The sequence below is a fragment of the Uranotaenia lowii genome, unplaced genomic scaffold (genome assembly GCF_029784155.1).
Source record: "Uranotaenia lowii strain MFRU-FL unplaced genomic scaffold, ASM2978415v1 HiC_scaffold_418, whole genome shotgun sequence".
NCBI classification, from domain to species: Eukaryota; Metazoa; Arthropoda; class Insecta; order Diptera; family Culicidae; genus Uranotaenia; species Uranotaenia lowii.
In genome coordinates this window covers 1-25,402 of record NW_026598332.1, presented here as the reverse complement: position 1 = coordinate 25,402, position 25,402 = coordinate 1, and the positions used below count along the sequence as shown (strand labels likewise).

General features: G+C 37.9%; 2 protein-coding genes across 2 annotated transcripts; both read left to right on the top strand.

Annotated features, from left to right (window-relative positions):
* Window positions 1-700: 700 nt before the first annotated feature.
* LOC129760092 (uncharacterized protein K02A2.6-like) lies at window positions 701-4,963 on the top strand. Its single transcript, XM_055757664.1, has 2 exons — window positions 701-3,372; window positions 3,430-4,963. Exons 1-2 carry the CDS (start codon window positions 701-703, stop codon window positions 4,961-4,963), a joined length of 4,206 nt encoding a protein of 1,401 aa, XP_055613639.1.
* A 2,242-nt stretch (window positions 4,964-7,205) lies between these two features.
* Window positions 7,206-18,709, top strand: LOC129760091 (tyrosine-protein kinase Fer-like; the record flags this gene model as incomplete). Its single annotated transcript, XM_055757663.1, has 3 exons — window positions 7,206-7,318; window positions 8,972-9,494; window positions 18,519-18,709. Coding segments are annotated over exons 2-3 (387 nt in total), but the record flags the coding sequence as incomplete, so codon positions are not given.
* Window positions 18,710-25,402: the final 6,693 nt, after the last annotated feature.

The following is a 25,402-nucleotide window of genomic DNA, read 5'->3' as shown; positions in this document are numbered from 1 at the left end:
TAGATTTTCCGAATATCCTTTGGTCCCCTCTTAGGTGATATTTGAGGGTCCAAAAAACCAAAATTTTGAGCCTCATAACAAAACTTTTTTCCTAAAAGTCAAAATTATTCGCGCTTTTAGGGTAAGTTGATCATTGGATTAAAACCGACATATTTTAAAAATGGTAATGTTCTTTTTTTTATTAACGTGCACAAATTTTTTTAGTCAATATTTAAAATATTTTAAAAAGTTGTCTCGAAAATAGGAGCTACTTTTGTCAATTCAATACGTATTTTCACAAAGTTCAACTATAGGGCTGAAGTTCCTATACAGAGGTTCAAGTATACAGAAGATAGGGTAGTAACCAAAATAAAACTGTTGGATGGACCCCTCATCCGAGCCATGGTTACCCATCGGTGACTCATCATGTGACAGACGTCATACTGAAGGAAGTCGCCATCTCTGTCGTGTAGGAGTACTGTCATCGAGACACGTTTTAGAAGCACATTATTATACACCAGTTTATCGGCATGAGTCCACTTAAAGTTTTTATAATTGTTCGTTTTTAATAAAGTTTATTTTGTATCTCTTGTTGCGTAAAACCTGCTTTTCATTTCGCAACAAAGTGGCGACGAGTATTTGCAAGTCGGTTTTTTTTGCATAATCGGTCGAGTTTCGGGAAAATAACGTTTTTCTCCGGGAGTGATTCTTCGAGGTTAGAATGACGGACAATCAACCACCACCAGTGCCGGGATCAAGGGCTTTTTCGTTCCAACAAGCGCTGGCCCAAATCCTCCAGCAACAGCAACAACTGTTTTCAAAGTTGTCCGAACAGCTGGATGCCACTCAGCGCTGTTTTAAGGAATTGTCCCGTGATGATGTTGCCCTAGAATCACTAGCGAGTAACATCACAGAGTTCAACTACGATCCAGACCAGGGTTGTACCTTCGACGCCTGGTTCTGCCGTTACTCCGAGCTGTTCGACAAAGATGCAGCGAAACTCGACGACGCTGCAAAAGTGCGGCTTTTAATGAGGAAGCTAAGCCCCGCCGCGCATGAGCGGTACACTTCGTTCGTCCTTCCAAAACTGTCGAAGGAGTTCAGCTTTGCGGAAACCACCGAAACGCTGAAAAAGCTATTCGGATCTCCTGTCTCCGTATTTCATCGGCGATTCCAGTGCCTTCAAACGGCAAAAGAAGATTCGGAGGACATTTTGGCGTATTCCTGTAAAGTGAACAGAATGTGTGTGGATTTTAAGTTATCAGACATCTCTGAAGAACATTTTAAATGTCTGATATTTGTTTGTGGACTCAAATCGCCCAAAGACACTGACATCCGGATGCGCTTAATAAATAAATTAAACGAATCTGCTGATGTGACGTTGGCGAAAATTGTGGAAGAAAGCCGGAATCTCATGAACCTTAAAAGTGATAATGTGATGGTCGAGAAACTCTCACAACCGGCAGTGAACTCAGTGAATAAAAGTGATAGCAAGTTTCCGAAACAACACCGAAAGTCATCCAGTGATTTCGGAAACAAAACTACCACCGATCAACCGCGGAGTCCCTGCTGGGCATGTGGAGGCATGCACTTCGCGAAGGAGTGCCATTTTCGGGATCACCAGTGTCGTGAGTGCGGGAAAAGAGGCCACAGGGAAGGCTACTGTGCCTGCTTTCTCGGGAAATCGGCTGGAAAACAAAAAAGTGCAAAACACAAGAAGTCAACAAAAGTGGTGTCGATAAACGCAGTCAACCGCAGTAGGAAATATGCGGAGGTGTTGATTAATAATGTCCCAGTTCGGCTGCAGGTCGACTCTGCCTCGGACATAAGTGTAATCACCGAGGCATTGTGGAAGCAGATCGGCAAACCTGCCGCCCACCCACCATCATGCCAGGCGATAACAGCATCGGGCGATCCTTTACCGCTCGCTTCGGAATTCTGGTGTGATGTAAACATAAACGGCACTTCCAAACGAGGTTTATGTTACGTCGCTTCTCCGAAAGTGAACCTATCCGTACTGGGCACCGATTGGATAGAGATGTTTGGCTTGTGGGACGTCCCGTTTAACACGTTCTGCAACCAAGTAACCAGCAGCACAGATCCCTCGTCCAAAATCGGGGCAGATTTGCAATCGAAGTTCTCCGAAGTGTTCACCAGTCGTATGGGTCTGTGCACCAAGACCAAAGTGCAGTTGTCACTCCGTGGAAATCCAAAACCAGTGTTCCGTGGTAAACGCCCCGTATCCTACAGCATGGAAGGTGTTGTTGAGGATGAAATCCAGCGCTTAGTAAATCTCGGCGTCCTGCAACCGGTCGATTTTTCGGACTGGGCCGCGCCGATTGTGGTCGTCCGCAAACCAAACGGTACCGTTCGCATCTGTGCCGATTTCTCCACAGGACTCAACAGTGTGCTGGAAGCAAATCAAAATCCACTTCCTCTGCCAGAGGATATATTCACCAGCATGTCCGGTTGTCGATTTTTCACTCACATCGACCTCTCGGACGCCTATCTCCAGGTCCAGGTGGACGAAAATAGCCAGCATCTCCTCACCATAAACACCCACAAAGGTTTGTTCCGCTTCACACGACTGTCTCCGGGTATCAAATCTGCCCCGGGAGCATTCCAGCAGATAGTCGATGCCATGCTAAGCGGACTTCAATGCACTCGTGGCTACTTGGATGATCTTCTGGTTGGAGGAAAATCGGAGGACGAACTGAACCGGAACGTACACCAGGTTCTAAGCCAACTCCAGGACTACGGTTTCACGGTTCGCATTGAAAAGTGCCGGTTCAATATGCGACAAATCAAATATCTGGGACAGATCCTCGACACCGATGGTATTCGGCCCGACCCGGATAAGGTTTCCGCCATTGCAGCAATGCCAGCACCGCACGACGTACCGACACTCCGCTCATACCTGGGGGCGGTAAATTATTACTCCAAGTACATCCCCGAAATGCGCCAGCTGAGATTTCCCATGGACCAACTTCTGAAAACAGGAGTCAAGTGGGAGTGGAGTGGCGCGTGTCAACAAGCGTTCGACCGATTTAAAAAGCTTCTACAATCGCCGCTCGCTCTCACCCACTACGACCCGAAGCAGGAAATAATAGTCTCGGCCGACGCATCATCAGTGGGCATTGGTGCACGAATCGCTCACCGTTTCCCCGACGGGACTATCAAAGCTGTTTGTCACGCTTCCCGCAGTTTGACCCCGGCTGAAACCAATTACAGCCAGATCGAAAAAGAGGGTCTAGCTTTGATTTTCGCCGTGACACGTTTTCATCGAATGCTGTTTGGGAGGCACTTTACTCTCGAGACGGATCACAAACCACTGTTGGCCATCTTCGGATCCAAAAAAGGAATCCCTATCTACACAGCCAACAGACTGCAGAGGTGGGCGTTGACATTGTTGTTGTAAGACTTCACCATACAGTACGTTTCGACTGAAAGCTTCGGGCATGCAGACGTTTTGTCTCGGTTGATCAACACGCATATTCGACCAGACGAAGAGTTTGTTATTGCGTCAATTGAGCTGGAGAAGACCATCCATTCCGTCGTTCAACAATCCTTGGAGGTGTTACCGTTAACTTTCAAGGCTATTCAAGCGGAAACACAATCCGATCCGATACTCAAGCAAGTTCTACGTTTCGTCCAGCAGGGCTGGCCGAAAAGCAAATCGGATCTCAGCGACACACAACTCCAGCAATTCTACTTGCGTCGCGACGGTCTGTCTTCTTCTTCGGGGTGCCTGACATATGGAGAAAGATTAGTTATTCCAGCGAAATTCCACAAGAAAATTCTCCACCAGCTGCACAAAGGCCACCCAGGTGTGGATCGAATGCGTTCGATCTCCAGAAACTACGTGTATTGGCCTGGTATCGACGACAGCATCGCTCAACTTGTTCGCGCCTGCACCGAGTGCGCTAGTGTAGCCAAAACCAACAGAAAAACAACTCTTGAATCCTGGCCAGCTCCCACCAAACCCTGGCAAAGGATTCACATCGACTATGCTGGGCCAGTCGATGGTATGTATTATTTGATTCTCGTCGACGCATTCAGCAAGTGGCCCGAGGTAGTCCCAACAAAACGGATCACTACGGCTGATACTTTAATCATCCTCCGTAGTATTTTCGCCAGATTTGGCATGTCGGAAACCCTGGTTAGCGACAACGGTCGGCAATTGGTCAGCGAAGAATTCGAGCGATACTGCGAAGTGAATGGAATTTTGCATCTGAAAACACCACCATTCCACCCGCAGTCTAACGGACTTGCTGAACGTTTTGTCGACACGTTCAAAAGGACACTGAAGAAAATTACAGCAGGGGGAGAGGTCCTAGCAGAAGCCATAGACACTTTTCTTCTTTGTTATCGCTCCACCCCGTGTCGCGGTGCACCGGATGGAAAAACGCCAGCTGAAGTTCTTTTGGGTAGGCCAGTGCGCACGTCTCTCGACTTACTCAAACCACCGTCCCAGTACTTTTCGAAAACCACCAAGCAAGATCAGCAGTTCAATCGAAAACACGGTGCCAAGGCCAGAAGCTATGAACGTCAGGACCTGGTCTGGGCAAAAGTCTACGAAAATAACTCCTGGTGCTGGGAACCGGGTCAAATTTTAGAACGAGTAGGAAATGTAATCTACAACGTATGGCTCCCACAGAAATCAAAACTAATTCGATCGCACTGCAACCAGATGAGGCAACGGTGCGAGTCTGCAGAAGAATCAATTAAGTCCAAGTCCTCGGCCAGAATCCCACTATCTATTTTACTCGATTCTTGGGGTTTGTCCGAGTCGAATTCGGTTCCAGAAGACAACAACGAAATTCGAACTAACTCTAGTTTAATACCTGCTCTCGTACAACAGGAAATGGAATCAACTACCAGACCACATCGGAGGCAGCCTCACCCAGCTAATCCGCTCATACCTCGCCACTCTTCGAGGACCAGAAGAGCGCCAGTGCGTTATGAGCCGTATCACCTGTATTAAAAGGGGGAGGTGTTGGATGGACCCCTCATCCGAGCCATGGTTACCCATCGGTGACTCATCATGTGACAGACGTCATACTGAAGGAAGTCGCCATCTCTGTCGTGTAGGAGTATTGTCATCGAGACACGTTTTAGAAGCACATTATTATACACCAGTTTATCGGCATGAGTCCACTTAAAGTTTTTATAATTGTTCGTTTTTAATAAAGTTTATTTTGTATCTCTTGTTGCGTAAAACCTGCTTTTCATTTCGCAACAAAAACCCAAACAGAAAGATATGTTGGTAAGATTTATTCATTCTCACTGACTACTAGGACGTGGCAAGCGCCGTTATTGATCGAAAAAGGAAAGAGAGCATGAGTAACACTGCAGATGTGGGACTCATTCTTTTCATCCACTCCATCAATCAAAGGAATTGAAATGCTTCAAAACAAAGTTGCTTTTAGTTTAAGTATCTAACGTAAGCTTGCCAGATTGCTCGGTTTTATCCGGGTTTGCCCGGATATTTGATGCTAAATTTCGAAAAAGTCCGGTCCGGCCCGGTTGCCCGGATATACTGAAAATAGTCCGGATATTGCCCGGATTTTTTCACAATTTTCACAAAGAAACCAAAAAAAAATCAAAGTTTTTGAGTAAGTTTCAGCAAAATCGATTAACGGTATGGAAATTTTCAGCGGTTGTTCAAATAATTTCGCTGATTAACTTTTATAAACCTTTAAATATTTAAGTGTTCCAAAAAATTTTTGGAAGTCTGCAATTACAATAATAAAATATTAATTTCATTTTTTTTGCATTTTTTCTTTGCTTTTATGTATAATTACACCTAAATTTTGCCCGGTTTTTGCCAGGTTTTTGGATTTGAAAAATTGAAATCCATGCCCGGATTTTGCCAGGTTTTTATGAAAAAATGCCCGGAATTGCTAGGCCCGGATGGGAGTGGAAAAAATTCTGGCAACCTGAATCTAACGTGTTGTTGATAGATTTGTATTGCGTAATTTTCAGAAGTTTCCATATCCTAAGTTTATTAAAAATAGTTTTTCTCAACTTTTTGTTATATATTTCTATCCTCAATACGTAAAGAACCATCAATCTTGAAATATTCGGCCCTCCGTCATCAACCTTCACAAAATGCGAATCCTTCGCTTGACGTCATTTGGCGCACGTGCGGGTGCAGCCTCAAACTGCAAAGTCGAATAAAACGTTCATAGGTAGGTACCTTCAAATCAGCGGCAAATAAAAATCAAAACTTTGATGAAACGGATGATGCTGGATTATATCGTGAGCGCCAAGAATGATGCTGGGCTGGATGGAATGCGTTGCGTTGCGTTTAAGAAGAGAGGTGACGAAATTGAAAAAAAAAAACGCTCCAGTGAAACCTTGAATGTTTGCGGTTGTATATCAAACAGACAAAGCAAGAATGAAATATACAATTTGGCGCTTCGTCATCGACGTCTTCTCGCCTTTTTTTCGTCTTATTTATTGACATCTGACTTTGATCGTTTCGTTTAATCAAAGTTTTATGCATTTTGTGGGCTTAAGTCATTTTAAAGGTCACACCGCACCCTCATAATTTTAATTTTTTTTTCTAATTTTTCTTGTACTGCGTTTTTTTATTGAGCCTGCGAACACATTCGCAGAAGAAAGCGTTCAAAACGCAATTAGTGTCATTGAGCGGCAAACAAATTTTGTAGAACAGGTATGCAGTCATCAAAATGGGAAAACACATTTTTTGCTAGTTGGTCAATCCATACAGATGTTCATCTATATTACGGTAGGACAATGACCTTACAGTAGCTCATCGATTATCTGAGTTGGACACGGTCAACTAACTTTAGGATAGCTTAGTCTAGCTTTTCGACACAGCTAACCGATGTTTACAAATCAAGTTTGTATAATCTTTTGGATTCTTCTATTTTACGTCTATAAAACTTATATTTAACGTTCAGAATCGTGATTAATTCAAAACCACATTTGTTTTGCGTATCTATTTAGAACTGTCCCCATTCCTATTCATAATTTGCATTGTAGAGGAAAAAAAGTCCCTCCTCTGATGGCGTCGTAGCTATGATTTGTAAATTATAACCGATACCTCCGCCCGAGCTTCGTGTACCTAAAGCATTCATTGAAACTTGATCGCATCAACAGCAGAAGCTCACCCACCAGGCAGGCGACACACATTTCCATATTTATTCAAATGATGATTGCTAACGTTTTTTTTTCTCTTTTTTTTTCATCCATTACAGATTTAACATCTGCAAACCGGCAGTTCAGTCTTCGATATGGGAGCTTATTGACAACTTCGGTGTAGTGTCACACTCTACAGCTGTATACAGGTTTTGCGGATTCAGTTGTGAGTGTACGTAGCTTCGTTTTGAAGATCACACCTACCTAGAGTGATAGTAGGTAGTGATCATGCGTTCGAAAGAAATACGACCAAAGTAGGTGAAACTCTCCCACTGACTGGGCTGGGGCAATAGACTGAGTCGATTTCTGAACATTTTTCAATTACTAAAACTCTGAGTTTTAAAAAGCTTCGTTTTGGCTCACTACTCATCCATGATTTTTTGCAAAATTTTTAAGTAATATTTACATGAGTAAATTTGAACTTTTGTGTTTGTATGGGAAAATTTATTATTGTGTTCTAAAAAAACAACATCATTTCTGTTTCTTCTGTGGAAGATAGCCTGGTTTTTGTGCCAACTTTTAAATTCTACAAAGGAAATTTTTCGCTGAACAACTTTGTTCAAGACCGTATCTTTGTATCTTATTAGGCAAAAATATTATAAGCTGTTGAATAGGGTTATGTCTTTTGGCATTGGAAACAATCAATTAAACTGACATCACTGCTAGGGACTAGCGAGGTATTGCATGATTACTTTTCAAGCAACACTTCGCTAGGCCCAAGCAGTGATGTCAATTAAATTGATTGTTTTTCTATGCCAAAAACCATACCCATATTCAATAGCTAATAACTTTTTAGCCTAATTAGATACGAAGTTACAGTCATGCACAAAGTTGTTCAGCGAAAAATTTCTATGAGTAGAAATTATAAATTGACATGAAAACCATTACAGGCTTGGTTCCACAGAAGAAACAAAAATAATGTTGATTTTTCCCATACAAACATAAAAGTTCACATTTACTCTTTTAAACGTTATTTAAAAATGCTGCAAAATAATCATCGATGAGTTTTGACCCAAAACGAAGCTTTTTAGACCCCAGGGTTTGGGGAAATAAAAAATGACCCCAAATCGACTCAGTCTAGTGGGGCAAATACATTTAGGAGTTGAACAGCAAAAAAGCGCTGTCATTGAGTAACTGTGCAACCGCGACATGTAAAAAATGCCAGTAGGTAGTAAAGTTGCTGGACAGTGATTGGTTGTGCACCGCTGCTTGTCGTGTCACTTTGTGGAATGTCCGAAAGAGTAGTGATTCAGTTCAGCACAGGAAACGCCATCACGTAGTAATTCAGTGGAGGAAGAAGAAGAAGAGCGGACAAACTCCTCCTGAAGAAATATGCCGACAAGTGAAAGATCCACGGTCGTCTGGCAGGCTTTCGCTGTCCACGATCGTAGTAGATACTTTACTGGCTGCTCCAGGGGGTATAATATTGGTGGTGGTAATGCCTAGTTTAGTATTTGCGCAGATTCGTGTGACAGGTGAGCTTTTGCGTGCTAATCATTATTATGGAAGACAATGCTTGGGGGGTATTTGACTGCGTCTTTTGATTGAAGCTGGAAAAAAAGTTGGCAAAAATCTTGCACTGATGTTTCGGAAATGTTAGGCGGTCATTTAGATTTCGTTTTCGAGATTAATTTTAGCTACGGTTTGGAAAGTTTCAAATATTACTAAACTTTTTTTGTTTGAAACTAGATTGAATTAAAAAAAAAATATTTCGAAAACTGCTGATAACAACAGCCCAGCCTAGCCAGCGGCCAATGATTTCAACAAATTTGTGTAACTCAGTCGCGACTGCTGCACTAAACGGAGGCATTAATTTTTATGACAGGTTCTCTTCGTTTTAAGTGAGTAGATATCAAGAAGTGACGCAATAGTTTTGGCGGAAAGGAAAAGTCAACAAGCTGCGGCGGAGCATCCATCGCCTTCTCGAAGACCGCCAGCAAGTGCATACCAATGAAATGAAACCGATACGGTGAATACAGTGTTTAAAGCTAGTTTGGCCGCTGAAAATGTGAATGTTTTTCCCTCCTCTGTTTTCGGGTGAAGCGTTGTGATTGTGCATTAATCAATTTGTGAATGTAAGTCAATATCGAAATCCCCGGGAAACGACAGTCGTATTGAGAGGAGACCAGAAAACGGCAAAAACAAAACCAAAATGGGGTTCTCATCGGCGCTGCAAGGTCGGGCGGCGCACGAAGCGCTGCTCAACCGACAGGAAGCCGAACTGAAACTGCTGGACACAATGAAACGGTGCCTGATTCAGAAGAGCAAGTGTGACAAGGAGTACGCCACCTCGCTGGCAGCTGTTACGCAACAGGGTCTCAAGGTTGACCGATCGGATGATCTGCAAGGTAAGCTTCATAGAACTTTCGTCTTCATTCTAGTCGCGAAGTCGATGTATGCAAATCTTCAAGAAAGTTATGTCCTGTGCTTCATACTACATCTTGGCAATTCTCGTTTCGAATTCCATCATTTTCCCTAAATTTTTACTAAAGGGTCAAAAGAGTACAACTATAGGGTAGAGAACGTTTCTTCATCGGAATTTGTTACCGAAGTTCAACGAAACCTGTTTGCCAAGGAGCTCTTCCCTGCTAAGTTCATTTCGCGAGAAACGCTTCTTTTAATTGATGCCACAGATAAAGAAAGTTCGTATCACATACATATGCCACCCCAACCCAGCCCCGTATCGAATAACCTCTACTTCCATTGAAATTGAGAAAGCTGTTTGTGTTTGCTTCATCCTGTTGCTGATCCAATAGACTGAGTCGATTTGGGGTCATTTTTGAATTTCTCAAACCCTGGGGTCTCAAAAGCTTCGTTTTGGTCCAAAACTCATCCATGATTTTTTGCAGAATTTTTAAGTATCGTTTACATGAGTAAATTTGGACTTTTAGGTTTGTATGGGAAAATCGAATATTTTGTACTGAAAAATCATCATCATTTTTGTTTCTTCTGTACAACCAAGCCTGCTAATGGGTTTTGTGCCAATTTATAAATTTTGCAAAGGAAATTTTCCGCTGAACAACTTTGTCGAAGACCGTAAATTCGTATCTTATTAGCCAAAAAAGTTATTAGCTGTTTAACAGAGGTATGTCTTTTGGCATTGATAAACAATAAATTCAATTGACACCACTGCTTGTGCCCCGCGAAGTATTGCATGAAAAGTAGTCATGCAGTTCTTCGCAAGGCACTCAGCAGTGGTGTCTATTGAATTTATTGTTTATCAATGCCAAAAGACATACCTCTGTTAAACAGCTAATAACTTTTTTGTCTGATTAGATACGAATTTACGGTCTTCGACAAAGTTGTTCAGCGGAAAATTTCCTTTAGGGAATTTATAAATTGGCACAAAAACCATTAGCAGGCTCGGTTGTACAGAAATAACAAAAATGATGATGATTTTTCAGTACAAAATATTCAATTTTCCCATACAAACCTAAAAGTCCAAATTTACTCATGTAAACATTACTTAAAAATTCTGCAAAAAATCATGGATGAGTTTTGAACCGAAACGAAGCTTTTAAGACCCCAGGGTTTGAAAAATTCAAAAATGACCCCAAATCGACTCAGTCTACTGATCCAACCCTAGCAGTGGGGATTACTTGGTGGTAAAAAGGAATAATCAAACCGATTGGGGTTCCATCATGGCTAAATCCCGTTTCCTCGGAAACCACTTGAAATTACTTCCGATTCTCGGTAGAAGGATTCCGGGACATCTTTCAGCAAAAGACACATGTCAGCTCTCTTTGATGCGCTTAATGCTGGATTCGGATTCAGATCAACTCAAAGATAATTTTAATATGTATAAATTTCTGAATCAAATTGATGGAGTAATGATTTTCAATCAATGGTTTTATTATTATAAGCCAAGTTGCTGGTTTCTTTTGCAAAAAAATTCTCGAAAGTTTTATAAATTCCCCTCAAAATTGTTGAATTTTTACTTCCTACTGCAAGGTTGTAGTTAGAAAAAATTCATTTTAAACAAGCTCTCCACAAGTAAAACAGAACTTTTTTTTCGAGATGCAACATGCAATTTGTGATTATGATTGGAATTTTTAACAAGAGCCAACGTTATCTTTTAAGCAGATATACTAGAACCGATATACACCACTTAACGAGAAATCGGGAGACACGAATAGCGCTATCTGGCGACAGAAATGGAACTATTACACTATGAATTTTTTCGGAGCTTCGATCAGAGATGCCAGGTGTCCTGATTTTTCAATTGACAATCGCAAAAAGTGTGGCGTAGCATATAGAAAAGGCGGAAGTAAAATGATTACTATTTGAATAAATATGAATTATTAACAGCGAAAATTCTTACAATTCTTAAAACGTTGTCTAAACCCTTAAAGCATCGGCAGCGATAAGTGCTATCCCAGGTGTTAACCCCGGACACATTCTAGGTCCTTTTTTAGCTTTAGCAGTACATTTGCGCACCGGTAAGTGCTAAACTGGTTTCCATTTTAGCCACTGGTGACGCTCCGATAGGTGTTGTTGTTTTTTGATGCTATTTCCTTTTGTTAGCATCTGTCAAATCAGGAGCTGGTCGGTATTCAAATATTGCTCCTGGCTTGCTTTTTCAATACCGAGGAGCACCTGACCGCTGCTGATACTCTTAAACATCGTGATTGTAATATTCCTATCGATTTAGCGCAAAGTTTAAAAAAGAAAGAATGAAAAGGGAATGTTATTAGAATCATAAACTTTAAGGTCAAGAATTCGTAATAAATGACTAATTTATTATGACTTCATAAATAACTAAAAATACATTGATTTACGACACTCGCCATAAAATCTGCCTGCACAGATTTTAGACTTTTGCATTGCAAATTTACGCCAACACTTAACGAGAAAGCAAACAAACTACAAACTTCTTAATCAAACATTTGCGCCTTTTAGTTTCTTTAAATCAAATTCCATAAATTTTATTTTATCTTTGTCTTTATTTCGAGTTTTTAACAACGATCCGTTACCTAGAATATGTCATACAAAAAGGCAAATCAAAATAAGCGGAAGCTTAATACAAATTTTAAAAGCTTAGCTAAGAGACGAAAATTAAATATAGATAAAGTAATAAAAAAAATTGAAATTCAAAAATGACTATTATTTATTTTTCCTAGTTATATTTTAACAGTTTTTTGTGTTTTGGAATATCATTTGTTTTGCAATAGTATAAAATAATAAAAACGTTTCATTTCAAAACCAATATACATGCCAATACCAATAAAATTTCGTCAAATTCCATGGCGGGAACAGAATTTTTCCTTCTTGGTAATAACAAATGACATGATGCTTAATGTGCACACAGTTTTCGTATTAATTAAAAAAAAATGTGCTCAAATTTTGTTTTCTCCTTGATAATCGTTTCTGTGAAACTATTTCAGCTGTGATTTTTCATTTGTTTAGATTTTTGTTTTGCGTTCACGTGCACAAATAAATGATGGGAAAACATTAAGAAATATATCGCATTCCGATTATTCATTGCGAATCGAAAGAGTTTTTTTTATTTATTTCAGTACAATTGGTTTGAATTTGAAAGAAAAAACAATTCTGTTGCATACATTTGTCTCAATTAATAATAAAAATCAATCTGTGCCCTTTCAAAATGTTAATCTGGAGTTGTCAAAATGCTGATCAGGGATGCCGTCCGAACATATTTTCATCACTTTTTTTGTTTAGTTTAGGAACACATAAAAAAAATAAATTCCGCTCATTTAAGAAATGAATTCAAAATTCGCACCACCAGCCTTTACTTCTTTCATGTTTTTCAGAAGAAATGTCACAAGTCTCTCAGGCATGATTCCAAGTCCATAATCAGAAAACATAGATATAAGTTGTAAGCTTTTTGTTTTTTTGGAGCACTGGCATTTCTGAAACGCTTTGTTAAAATTGATTTTTTTAATAAATTCATTAATTATAAACATTCAAGAGAGATTATTGTCATGTTATTGCTCGATAAAAGCTCGGAATAATGTCCTTTGACCTAAGATCTGGATAAATGATCTAACAAACTTTATAGTTTGATAATGATAAACCAATTTGTTTGAAAATGTTCAAATAATAACAAGAAAAATCTAGCATGAGACAATAACAATACCATCTTTTAATACGAATCGTTTAAAACCCCATTTTTTGCCAAATTGAAAGGCGACACCCGTCAACTAGTAAAGAGAAAATAACGATATTTCTACGTAAATTTCGTGATATTTTTTTCCTTAACTATTATTAGTAAGCAAAATTTTGATAAACAGTTAAGAAGTTGACCGATTGAATTTAAAATCTTTTTCTTAAAAAAACACTTTATGCGCATCCAAATCTATGTATTTTTTGAAACAATAAAATTTGTTGGTTTACTAAAACTTTTATGGTGCAAGAATAGAAACAAACAATTTCATTTATTAAAACTGGCATCCCTGATCAAGTCGAGTCGGAATACACGCTATTCACACGTTAGACGAATTTCTCGAATTAATGCTTCCATTTTGTCCGCTAGAGGATGCTGATGGTGTCGCCTTCTCATTATATGAAGAAAATAAGTGTGGTGAATATTGTTTCAATTATATTTGTTTTAAGGCTATATATTTAATATTGTCTGTCAAATTCTCTCAAAATCCTCAAATTTTAGATGCTATATGCATACTGACCGGATTTAGTATTGTCAAATTCAAAGCTACCACTAATGTGCAGTCTAAAATACTCATTTCTGGAGGAAAAAGACACTGAATACGGAAGGAACTGTTATAGAAATTGAAAAAAATTAAACGTCTCCACATTCGAACCTATTTTAATAGAATTCACTAGCAAACTGGGAAAACTTCTATGAAATTTAAAAAAAAAAGCTGCCAATATGTGTTGAATGTAACGGATTCTTGTAAACCTTTTTCAATATGATAATAACAACATAACTTTGTTAAATTTCTCCGTAAATTTTTAGAACGTCAACCTCATGAAATATTTTGTATTCTAAGATTCTAGGATCAGACAACTATCCTGAAAATTTTCATAGCCATTCATTTTTTTGTATCAATTCAGATCTCTTCATAACGGGTGGCAACTGAATTTTTTGAATTTTTCTTTTTAAGTTCTGGAAGCCACCACATTTTCACTTTTAAAATGTTGCAAAGTACACTTTTCGCCGAGATTTTTGTGCAATTCGTAGAACTGTACAAAGCGCTCGCGAAACGCTTCTTGCTTCGACGGCATTTTGAGCAAAACTGAGCAAACAAAACATGTATGTATGTATGTTGGTTATCCACCATGGATGCACGGATTCACCGCAGTTTCTGCCTAAGTATGTGCTAACATGCATTCTTTAGATTATTGAGTTTTACAAATCTCCAATACAGCGCGTACACTATACCCGGACCCCAGGGCTTCGTATGAACTGTTATGGAGTGAATGCATTGTATTGATGTAGGTTGCAAAACTGAGCAAACAAAACATAAACAAAAAATACTGGCTAAAAGAGGAGAAAAATAGCTAAAACACATAACACTCTCATTTTTCTCTGAGCTCGTTTATGTTTGAGTATTGGAGTCTCGAAAGAATTCCAAAATTTTAGTTGCCACCCGTTAAATTACAGTTTTTCCTGATAATCGGTGAAGATAATAAATCAAGATATTCTTCATGTGGAGAGAATTTTTGTTTTGTTTAACAGAGCTGGGAGGAGTAGGCGATGCCTTGTGCAAATCACACGCGTGTGTTTTCTCAGCCCGCGAAAGTTTTGTTAAAATAATGTTTTAAATTAAGGTTGCCAGACTTTTTTCGACACGTTTTCGGGCCAGACATATTCGGGCTCTTTTAACTAAAAACCTAACAAAATTTGGGAATTTGATTTGATAATATTTAGTCGACCAAAATCCGGGCTATATCAGGGTAAAATTGGTCAAAACCTAAGACTTACGCATACAAAATCATGAAAAAAAACTCGAAAACAAATTTTTCATCAAAATTTATCAGCAGATTTTGAACTGTATTTAGGCTTTCAAAACACTGTCCATGATTATTTTTATGAAAGTTGCTCAAAAATATTCATTTAGAAGCATAAATAAAAAAAAATTTACAACACAATTTGTTTTTTTTAGTTTGATTTGAAAATGACAACAAATCCGGGCAAAATTCAGGCTTTTCCAATGAAATCCTGACGACCGAATCGGACAGGACTTTTCTCAAATTTTGTATTTAATATCCGAGCAAACCCGGACAAAACCGGGCAATATGGCAACCTTATTTTTAATACATGGATTAAAGTGAAACGATGAAAAAGTGCAACCACCTAACAGCAGGAAACTGGAATTCATCATTGAAGTTTCTTCAGTCACGTCAACGATCAACACTTTAAAAAGTGTTTGAAAAAGAGAAATGATGACATCGTATAAGTGGCGAAAATGTGTTGCAAATAGTTTATTTAACAAGATTTATAAGAAGTGTCCGTAAATTTCCCCCAATAACCTATGATGATATTAGAGCACCTGTATCCGTGGTCTATTTCAAGGTTTAATTTATACAACAATTGGACCAAAAAAATTAGATCCAACTCAGTGAAATAATGGCAACCCCATTTGCGATCTTTTTACTGTCAAATAGTTTAGAACTGCGTAAAATTGGATCCAAATCTGTTCAGTTTTAGACCAATCTTTATACCAGCTCTAAAAAAAGTTGAGTTGAAACTGGTATAATGAACAACCAGTGCGGTTGCTTTGATCGTAATTTAGGTCTAAACTAGGATGTTCCAAAATTGCATAATGTCTGGGAATCTGGGGGAGAGCCTCCAAATGATAGATTTGGGTATAGAGAACAAACTTTTGTATGGGTCCAACTGAAAAAAAAAATCATGTTTAGATGTTCCGCAAACGCGATATTTGAAAAAAATCCACTTTTCAAAGATTCAATTTTTAATAAATTCAGGATCCTGAAATTTTTACAAAACCTATATATTGTCTCCTTTTAAATTTTATTTTTGTTAAAAACAACACGTAAAAGTATAAAATGAATCAAATTTGTATTAAAATTTAAAATCAGCTAGCTTTTATCTAAAAAAATGTGTATGATCCATACATTTTTTTATCCACCTGATCGAAATGTGTTCCCAGCGTAAATTTTTTTAATGCCGATGTCATCAAAAGATGTGAATTTTTGTGCAATCAAACTTTGCGGTACAAGATATGCTGTTTGTATTGTTCAGTGAAGATCTCTTAACGATTCGATCCTTATTAAACATCTGAATATGGGATATTTTTTATTAAATTTGTCAAATTCGACTTTATAAAAATACCTACTTGAAAATCGAAATGCAAACAAAAGACTTTGAGGATTAAAGGAATTCATCAGAAGGCCATATGCCAAATTTGTAGTCTTTAAACCCAAAAAAAATTCTAAAATATATAAAATATATAAACTTTGTAAAAATTTTAGGACCCAGATTGTTTTCTAAATCGAATCTTTGAAAAGTAAACTTTTTTCAAAGATCGCGTTTGCGGAACCTCTAAGCATAAATTTTTTCCGTTGGCCCAATACAAAATTTTGTTCTCCCCACCCAAATCTATCATTTGGAGGCTGAGCTCCCAGATTCCCAGACATTATGCAATTTTAGGAAATAAATAAATAAACTTGAATTAAAAGAAATCGGAGCTGAATATATCCATTTTTCGTTGTTCTTCAACAGCCTTCGTTCTATTTCTTAGAAACTTTACTAAAGACGTGCTGAATTTGTTGATACGGTTCTAGGATAAGCTCATAAATCTTCTTATTTTTTTGAATTTTTATGTGATGATGGGATAAAAGAGAGAACATACCTCCTTCTCCTTTCCCTATACGTAACACATTGCTATTAAATTATCATGAAAATCCACACAACACAAGTGCCCGGTGTTTGAAGCAAATTTAAACCGATTTTCCAGATTTTTTTACACCGATTTTATTCTACATCATTGGTTATAAGCATGCATTTCAGCGAGCTAAGACTGCTTCTTTGAGGTCCTGAAGTAGGTAATGCTTTAACAGTAATCATACGTCCCAATCAAGTCAACAACTGTTTTCAAATACTGCATCAAAAAACATCGTTTTAAGTCATTATGTTTCGATTACTCGAAATGCTTGCCAATTTTCGCAATGGTGGTTTTCATTTCCTTCATGGTTTTTTTTTTCTACATATCACTTAGACAACTGAAGATAGTAGATATATTTTGACGATGACAAAGTCCACGCGTCCGTTGTCCGTCAAAATAAGATAAAAAAAAAACGCAAGCAAGCGCCGGCCGCCAGTTGAGGAAAAATACTGGCATCTGATGACAGCTAACTGATGTAGCCGATGCGATGATGGTGACAGAAGTAGAGATGGTCGCAAAGGTCAATAGAGATGAATTTTTCTAAACCAGTAGACATTCATTGGCAAGTGGCCGATAGCCATCCTGATGGTGGTTGATGAAGTAAATGATGATGAAACGCACGAGATACAAAGTAACATCATCAATCTATGGGTGTAGAAAACGAATTGAGGATTTTTGTATGTTGGTTAAGAAAAAACAGGGAAAATTTTTGATAAAGAAAAAACAAACTTTTTGTCTTAAATGTTTACCGCCTAGAGATATTTGCAAGAAATATAATGGTTGGCACGCTTATATTTACGACAAATAGATTACAAATGTTCATTAATCATTCTTTAACAAGAACCCAAAAGTTTCAAAACAGCGCACAAAAAAGGAAGAAATTATTCCAAAACCACCAGGCTGGTGTTAGATTGTGATAATTATCACCTAACGAAAAGAACGCCAAATTTTATTCGCCCCATAAAAACACCTATTTTGTGATCATTCTTTTCCGACCAGTGAATAAAAAACCACCAGCTCTAATCAAGCCTTCAAATTACCAAACTGCCAAAACTTGTCTCATTTGCCAATCAAACAGGTTATCAACCGGGGGGGCTGCCGGTCGCTGGATGGTTTTTATGGTCTTCCCAACTCCCCAACTCGATTCCATCCAGCGTAACCATTCTGTCTGCTTCCATCAGCCCATCAGCGGAGCCGAAAACCGGTGCCAAATTTTTCCAAATAGACAACAACAACAGCAGCAGCAGTTTGGCTGCTTGGTTTTGGTTGAATAACCGGCTGATGGTTTATTTTTGGGTTTCGGAGTTTCGGAGATTATGCTTAGGTAACTTCCAACCCGAAAACAGGTCCCGCTCCAATCACATTGAAATGGATAACAACTTCGGGGAAATAAACACAATAAAAATTGTCGCCAAGGCTTCATTGGGGATCTCCTAATGGTTTAGACTTATTATCATCAACTTTAAATTGTAATAATTTAGATTTTTTTAAATATTAATCGGTTGCAAAACGATACTACATAACTATTCGTCCTTCTCCCCGCAGGAAGTCACGTAACGCGGGCTTGGCGCGCCTTCATGGAGGAACTGGAGCACACGGCCAAGCAGATTAGGGCCAATGCCGAGCAGCTGGAGGCACTGTGTCTGGAGAAACTGGCCCATCTGTACCAGGAGAAGCGCCGGGTGCGGAAACAGTACCAGGAGGAGCACACCAAGATTGCGTCCAAGTTTAGCCTGGTGAGTTTTGTTAACTTTTTATTTATCGCTGCCGCTCGAAAGTATTGGTAAGGGTAGGCTTCCGAATGTTTGGAAAGCGTCAGTAATGGTGTTGTGTTTAGAATTTTATGACCAATGATAAGATAACTAAGCCTGGTATTTACAAATTGGATAAAATTATCCAATGAGTCAACCCGATGGTAGGGTGGCTCCAGAGAAGAGTTTGGTTTCTTATTTATGGTTTCAGGTTTTTCTAAATCTTGCATAAAAATTGTCAAAAAAAAGCTGAAGAGGTTTAATATTACACACGAACATAAGCTCAATGGAGAATTGCAACCATAAGTACCTACACTGAATTTGGGTTAAACGTTTTGCCGTTACTTTAAAATTGTACAGACTATTTTCTCTTCAACCTAACAGCTGTATCACACAGCTTTTCTATCACTTCAACTTACTTCGAAATATTGTTAAAAAAAATTCCGAAAAGAAAATGGATCAACATTAGATGCCGAATTCTTATCCTGTTTTGAATACGATGCTGTTCGTGTGCCGAATCCTGACCCAGATTTAATTTCAAATTCTGATCCCGATCATAATCCTGACTTTGATTCGAAACACAATCGAGATCCGGATCCAATTCCAATCCTGATTCTATATCCTGACCCACGATTCTGATCTGAGTCCTCATCCTGGATTTATTTCCTGATCATGGATCATGCTCTTGGGTTCTGAATATATGTACATAAATTCTGATCCTGGAGCATGATCTTGTATACTGAATACGGATCCCACATCCTGATACCGAACTCTGATTGAGATTCAAGATCATAATCCAAGATCATGGTTTCGGAATTTTGTTCAAGATCATAATCTTGATCCCAGATTCTAGATGCTGTTTCCAACCCTGAACATGATCTTAAATCTGCACATGATTCAGAGTTCTGATTTTGATCCCGGTTTTCAATCCTGATTTGGATCCCGGATTCTAATCCTGATACCGAATATTAATGTTTATCCTTGATTCTGAACTTAACTCTCATTATCGATCCTGAATTCTGATCCCGGAATATCTAAGATTCTGATTTTTAACACTGATCCTATTCCAGGCTTTGATTGCTTGATTTTTAATGCTGAATCCTGATGCTGACCTTGACACTGAGTCCCAGTTTCAGATCACGTCTCTTGATTCGAATCCAGATCGTGAAACTTGATTCCGGATCCTACATATTACTTAATTTTCTCGCTACCATAATGCTGATCCCGGATCCTAATCCCAAACTGGAACCCTAATCCTAAACCTGCACCCCAATATTGATGCCGATTCTGATCTGACCCTAATCTGGATTCTTATCCTAGATTCCGGATCCTAACCCTGGAGCCTTATAAGGAAGACCGTTTTCGGATCCTTACATTGAACAAGGCCGTGCGAACGGAGGAAAAGGAATTTATCGTAGTGATGGAAAATTACTTGATCCCAAAATGTGTTTGTTGCGCGGCGAATAACAGAGAGATAATTTATTTTCCGATTTTTTTAACAGCCTTCTATTATAAACTATTTTGTCGTTTGTGACGGCGTCGGCGTTAATAAATTCCTTTGAGAAAAGGCTAAGCACGCCGTATTAATCTAAGTTTTTTTTTACAATTTGTTTCAAATCATTTGAGAGATTTTAAGGAAGTAAAGACACTTACATTTAGTATCTCAATTTCCTTGCTATTCTCGCACTATAACGTCCCTTCCACGTGAGCTGGCGAATTAATCGTGAAGCTATATAGAAACTGATTGGACTTCCTGGCACTGTCTGTAGCTATTGTATCTATACATTTTAAACAAATTTCACATTAATTGAGATTAGTTTTATGATTTTCATTTTACCTAAGCTTTTTGCACAACTTGCACTAGCTTTCCTCACAGACTTATGATTTCAAAAACTATCAGATTGCTAAGATCAGTTCAAATCCTAAAGAATCATGAATTAAAAAACTATCAGATTGCTATGATCAGTTTAAATCCTACAGACTTTTCTAACGGCATGAAACAAGGTGTATGCTACGGAAGGTGCTTCACTCCGTAGGTTGTGACAGTGTTCAAAAATAAGTGTTAATAAAGATGTCAGAAAATAAGTTCGCCTTGCAGTATTCGCCCGTTAATCGGACGCTGTTGGGACCGAAGGGTGCATCTGACTACCGAAATCGTTCGTTTATCGCAAGTGCATTGACTGTAACGTGTGTATTACTGTTAAATGAAAATTTTTTATCACAAAAATTGATATATTCTCGATAGCTGTTCAACAATTAGTTAGGTAAGCAATATACGAATGAGTTTTAAGAGTTACAAACGTTAAAAAATATATGAAAACAACAGTGCGGTCTGATAGCATAATCCAGTACAAAAAATCGATTAATTAGTGAATATTGAAATAGCCGAACGTCAAGAAGCATTCGATTAGTGGAATATTTAGGGAAAAAATACGATGAATTTATGAAATTATTTCAACAGGATTCCCGGTTAAAGCTTATAACTGGATCCGGTCTAAGCTCTTAAAAACTTCCGATTACCAAGCGGGTTCGATTAAAAAGCGTCCTATAAACGAGTGAGTACTGTATTTAGAATAGGTTTTTTATTAAGATGTGTAACCAATCAAGTTCAAAATTTGAAGCCAACCATTATAATAAGTTTCGGAACTTTTTTGACAAAACTTTGGAACATCACAAAAAATTATGAAATAAACGTTTTTATTTAATTATCATCTTTTCCTAAGACCCAAGTTATTTTGATTTCTGCGAAAAAAATAGCGAAATTTCCAATTTGTTTTTTCCTATTCTGTTAAGTAAGTGAATTTCATCAAATTTCAAAAAATTTTCAACCAAAGTTGAATTTTCGAAATTTTAAAGCGAAAACAAATAATTCTGCAGACTTCAACAAATATGTTTAATTATGTAAAACCTTGTTTTAAGCTTTTTTCAGTAATATCAGCAATACTTGTTATGATATCTTTGCAGTGTTTGAAACTGTAAAATTTAACTTTGTAAGTTCATTTATCATCATCATGATCAAAATATTAAATAAAATATTCAGAATCAGTTATTTTTATTCATGTAGATTTCTTGAAGATTTTACTCAATATTGATTCATTTTAAAACTTATGAACTCTATATCACCAAAACTGAAGGTGATAGACAAAATCTGTGTAAAGATCCGAGTTCAGGAAAATTTACCAAATTCTCATAGGCACCAAAATGCTGATTCCTTGTGTTATCAATATTTTGTTTTTCAAACTATTTTAATTTTTGAAATATTTTATAAAAATATTTTCTTTGTGTTTGATTCTAAATTTTTGTTTTCTGAAAACATTATCTTCTTTAAATTTCAATAAAAAAAACGCAGTTTCTACCTTTTGTTATTGTCAGCACGCAATCTTTAAATTGGCAGCCAAAAAAATTCAGAGCTTGAAATTTTGAACTATATTATCTGCACTTGAAAGTTCATTATCGTCATCAGACAAAAATAACAAAAATGACAAAAAATTACAAAAATTACAAAAAATTACAAAAATGACCGAAATGGCAATAATGCCACAAATGACAAAAATGACAAAAGCGGAAAAAGATTTTTTTTTAATTTTGAAGAATGTTTACGTGAGTTTTTTTTTCATAAATATTTGCTCGAATACAACGAGGCGATGCTTACTTTGTTGCTTGGTAACACGCTGGGTGATACCATAGAAGGTCTTTTAATTAAGATGTCTCTTAAAGTAACACAAATTCGTTTGGGAATCTATGTGTACACAAAAGTAAAAAAATGCTTAGGCTTTTAGTGATTTTCAGTTATTTGGAGTGACTTACACTTTGTTTTATAGATTAAAACTTACGGTTGTTATTTTGGAACTCTCAAACGCACAAGTAGAACATTTCACCAAAAACTCACATTGAAGGACAACTGTATTTCACAGGCATATTTTCCCATCAATAACGACAAGGGGTTTTCGATGTACCAAATGCGATTATCAGACACCGGACTGTTTGGCACCGACCTGCTTTTTTAGGTCCGTTACTGCCGGGTACATTTTCCAAGCATTGAACATGCACTTCAAATCTTCATAAATATAGGCCATAGGATACCGAACGCTAAGGCCGGGGCAAATTCACTCAGTCTCTTAAGCCGATGGCATGATGGCGACCGGCAGAACTGCTCCATTTTCGCTGGGTTCCCTCTTCTCTATTATTTAAGTTGATCGCAAATATCGCGTGTCTGCCGTTGCATTTCGTTCACTCGACTCTTCCATATACCTACATCCATATGACGAGTGCATCGATGCAACCAAATTGTGAAAAAAGAACACATCGGCGCTTTGGCCACTGCCTCTGCTGGCAGAAATGGGTCGACCGACGTTTATTTTAAGGTTTTCCCTAGAGGAGGTCCCCCTACCTCAGAGCATTTTCCGCGTCTGACTGGGATCCGAATGAGTGTAACCGTCACTTTTCCCGGATCACACCGAATGAATACGGACTTCAGCCATGTACCTACTATGCGAGTGCAAATTGTTTTCCAATTTGCACCAGCTGTTTGCATTCGTTCTTGCAGTGCTATTAGTCACAGAGTGTGACATAAAAGAGAATTTTTGCGAGAATTTTAGGACGGGGATTTGTTGGGGAGCAACTGGCCATCGCGGGGACCTTGTGGAGTTCTTGCGTCGGCTTTGGAATCAAAAATGTAGAATTGTTTGGGCAAATGGTTTAACAATTGTTCTAAGCTGTGGAAACGAACCATTTGAGCTCTATTGATATGTAGATTTACATAAAAAAAAAATCGAGATTTATGGTGTTCTATTCTGGTACTCCACAAAAAGTTCTACTCTGTAAGGCCGTGGATTTATAGATCCATTATAAATACGTACGTTTCGGAATTTTCGTTTGGCAGTATTTGTCAACGACCAGGATTTAAATGAACCACATGAAAAAGGTGTTATATGTGCTTTTATGTCTGAAACTGAAAATTAACTAATTTTTCAATCAGGATATGATCAAAATTATTTTTTTTTTAAATATAAAATTCCCATAAAAAACTTAAAATACCTTAGACCTTTAAGGTTTCTTCAAAATCAGAGGCCTATCAAGAAGATTTATGAACAATATAAATTAAAAAGACACTCACTATCATCGTAACCCTCTCTCTTTCGCTTTACTTTGAAATATTAGTCTAGAAGCGCTCTCCACTACGAACCTTGTTCGAGCTTCACTTCCCACAAGCTGGCTGGGGCCAAACAATTTGAAGAGGACTGCATCGGTGCGCGTGAAAAGTGTAATAATATGTGCAAACAATTGAGCCGCAGAAAACAGCACAAACCGATGGTGACTCGAGAAAATGATTTCAATGGTAAACATTTGCTGTTGCCAACTTCTGGTTGTAAAATTAAACGACAACTTCCAGAGGGCCCCAAAAGTTTCCATTTGAGTGTAATTATTCCATGCTCCTCTGAAAGGTCAAATACACTATGATTTAATTTATCAACTGAAACATTTTCCTGGAATTTTTTAATGTTTCACCTATTTCAAATTCTTTTTTACAATACATTTTCTTGAAGGAGAAGAAAACTTCTTTTATTCTTGAATACGGTCTGAAAGATTCGAATTTGGTTAGCAACTTACATTCATACATCAAAAGTATAGTGGCAGCCAAATGGGTCTTGTCAAATTTCAAAAACCGACCGAATACATTTTGTAGATAGGCACAAAAACTGACCTGTGCAAAATATCAGTTCAATCGGACTTGATTTACAGGTGCCTCGAAGCGCTTCATAGTTTCAGTTTTTTTACCCTCTGGAGATCTGGTTCTAGCAAATTTTTTTTCGAGATAACCCCAGATTTCGACGTTTTATGCATTCTTAATCATTTGGTACAAAATTAAAATTTCGATTTTTCCGATTTCCTTTGGTCTTCCCTTAAGTGATATTTGAGGGTCAAAAAACCGCATCTTTGAGCGCTTTGACGCACCCCTAAATCAAGTTCGATTGAGCCGAAATTTTGCACGGGTCAGTTTTTTGAGCCTATCTACAGAATATATAGGCTTTCAAAATTCAATCTTGAATTTTTTTTCCAGACATCCACTGCCACCCTAATCAACAGTTGTTAGTTGTCGCGGGGAAGCTTTTCGCTCGATTGTCAGTGTTAATCAATAACAATCGATTCAATCGGTGAAGCCTTACTGGATGTTTACGTACTTCCAACAACTGTGGCTGCCTGCTGAATGTGTGCATTGTTAGGCAATTGAAAATGTCCCATTCGTTCGATTGAGTTCATTCGATATTTATGATTTGCTCGCAATAATTGTCCTCCTATCCGATTCCTGTTGATGAAGACTAACTTTGTTGTCATTGAATCGATTGAATGCGATTTACAATCTTCAACTTCACCACGATTTTTTTTTGTATTGAGATTTTTAATATATGATTTAAAATTAAATGGTCTACTAAATGCTATCTTGAACACGGGCTTTTTGACTGTTATGTACCCGCAAAGTTAAAGACAAAAATAACTTGAATGACTGAAAAGACAAAAGTGATTAAAATAACTTAAATGACTGAGAAAACTAAAATGAATTGAGCATTTAAAAAAAGTACTAAAATCACACATGACAAAAAAGAATAAATTGAAGGCGCCAAAGACTAAAATTACCAAAATGAAAAAAATACCTCAAATTACTAAAAAAAACAAAAA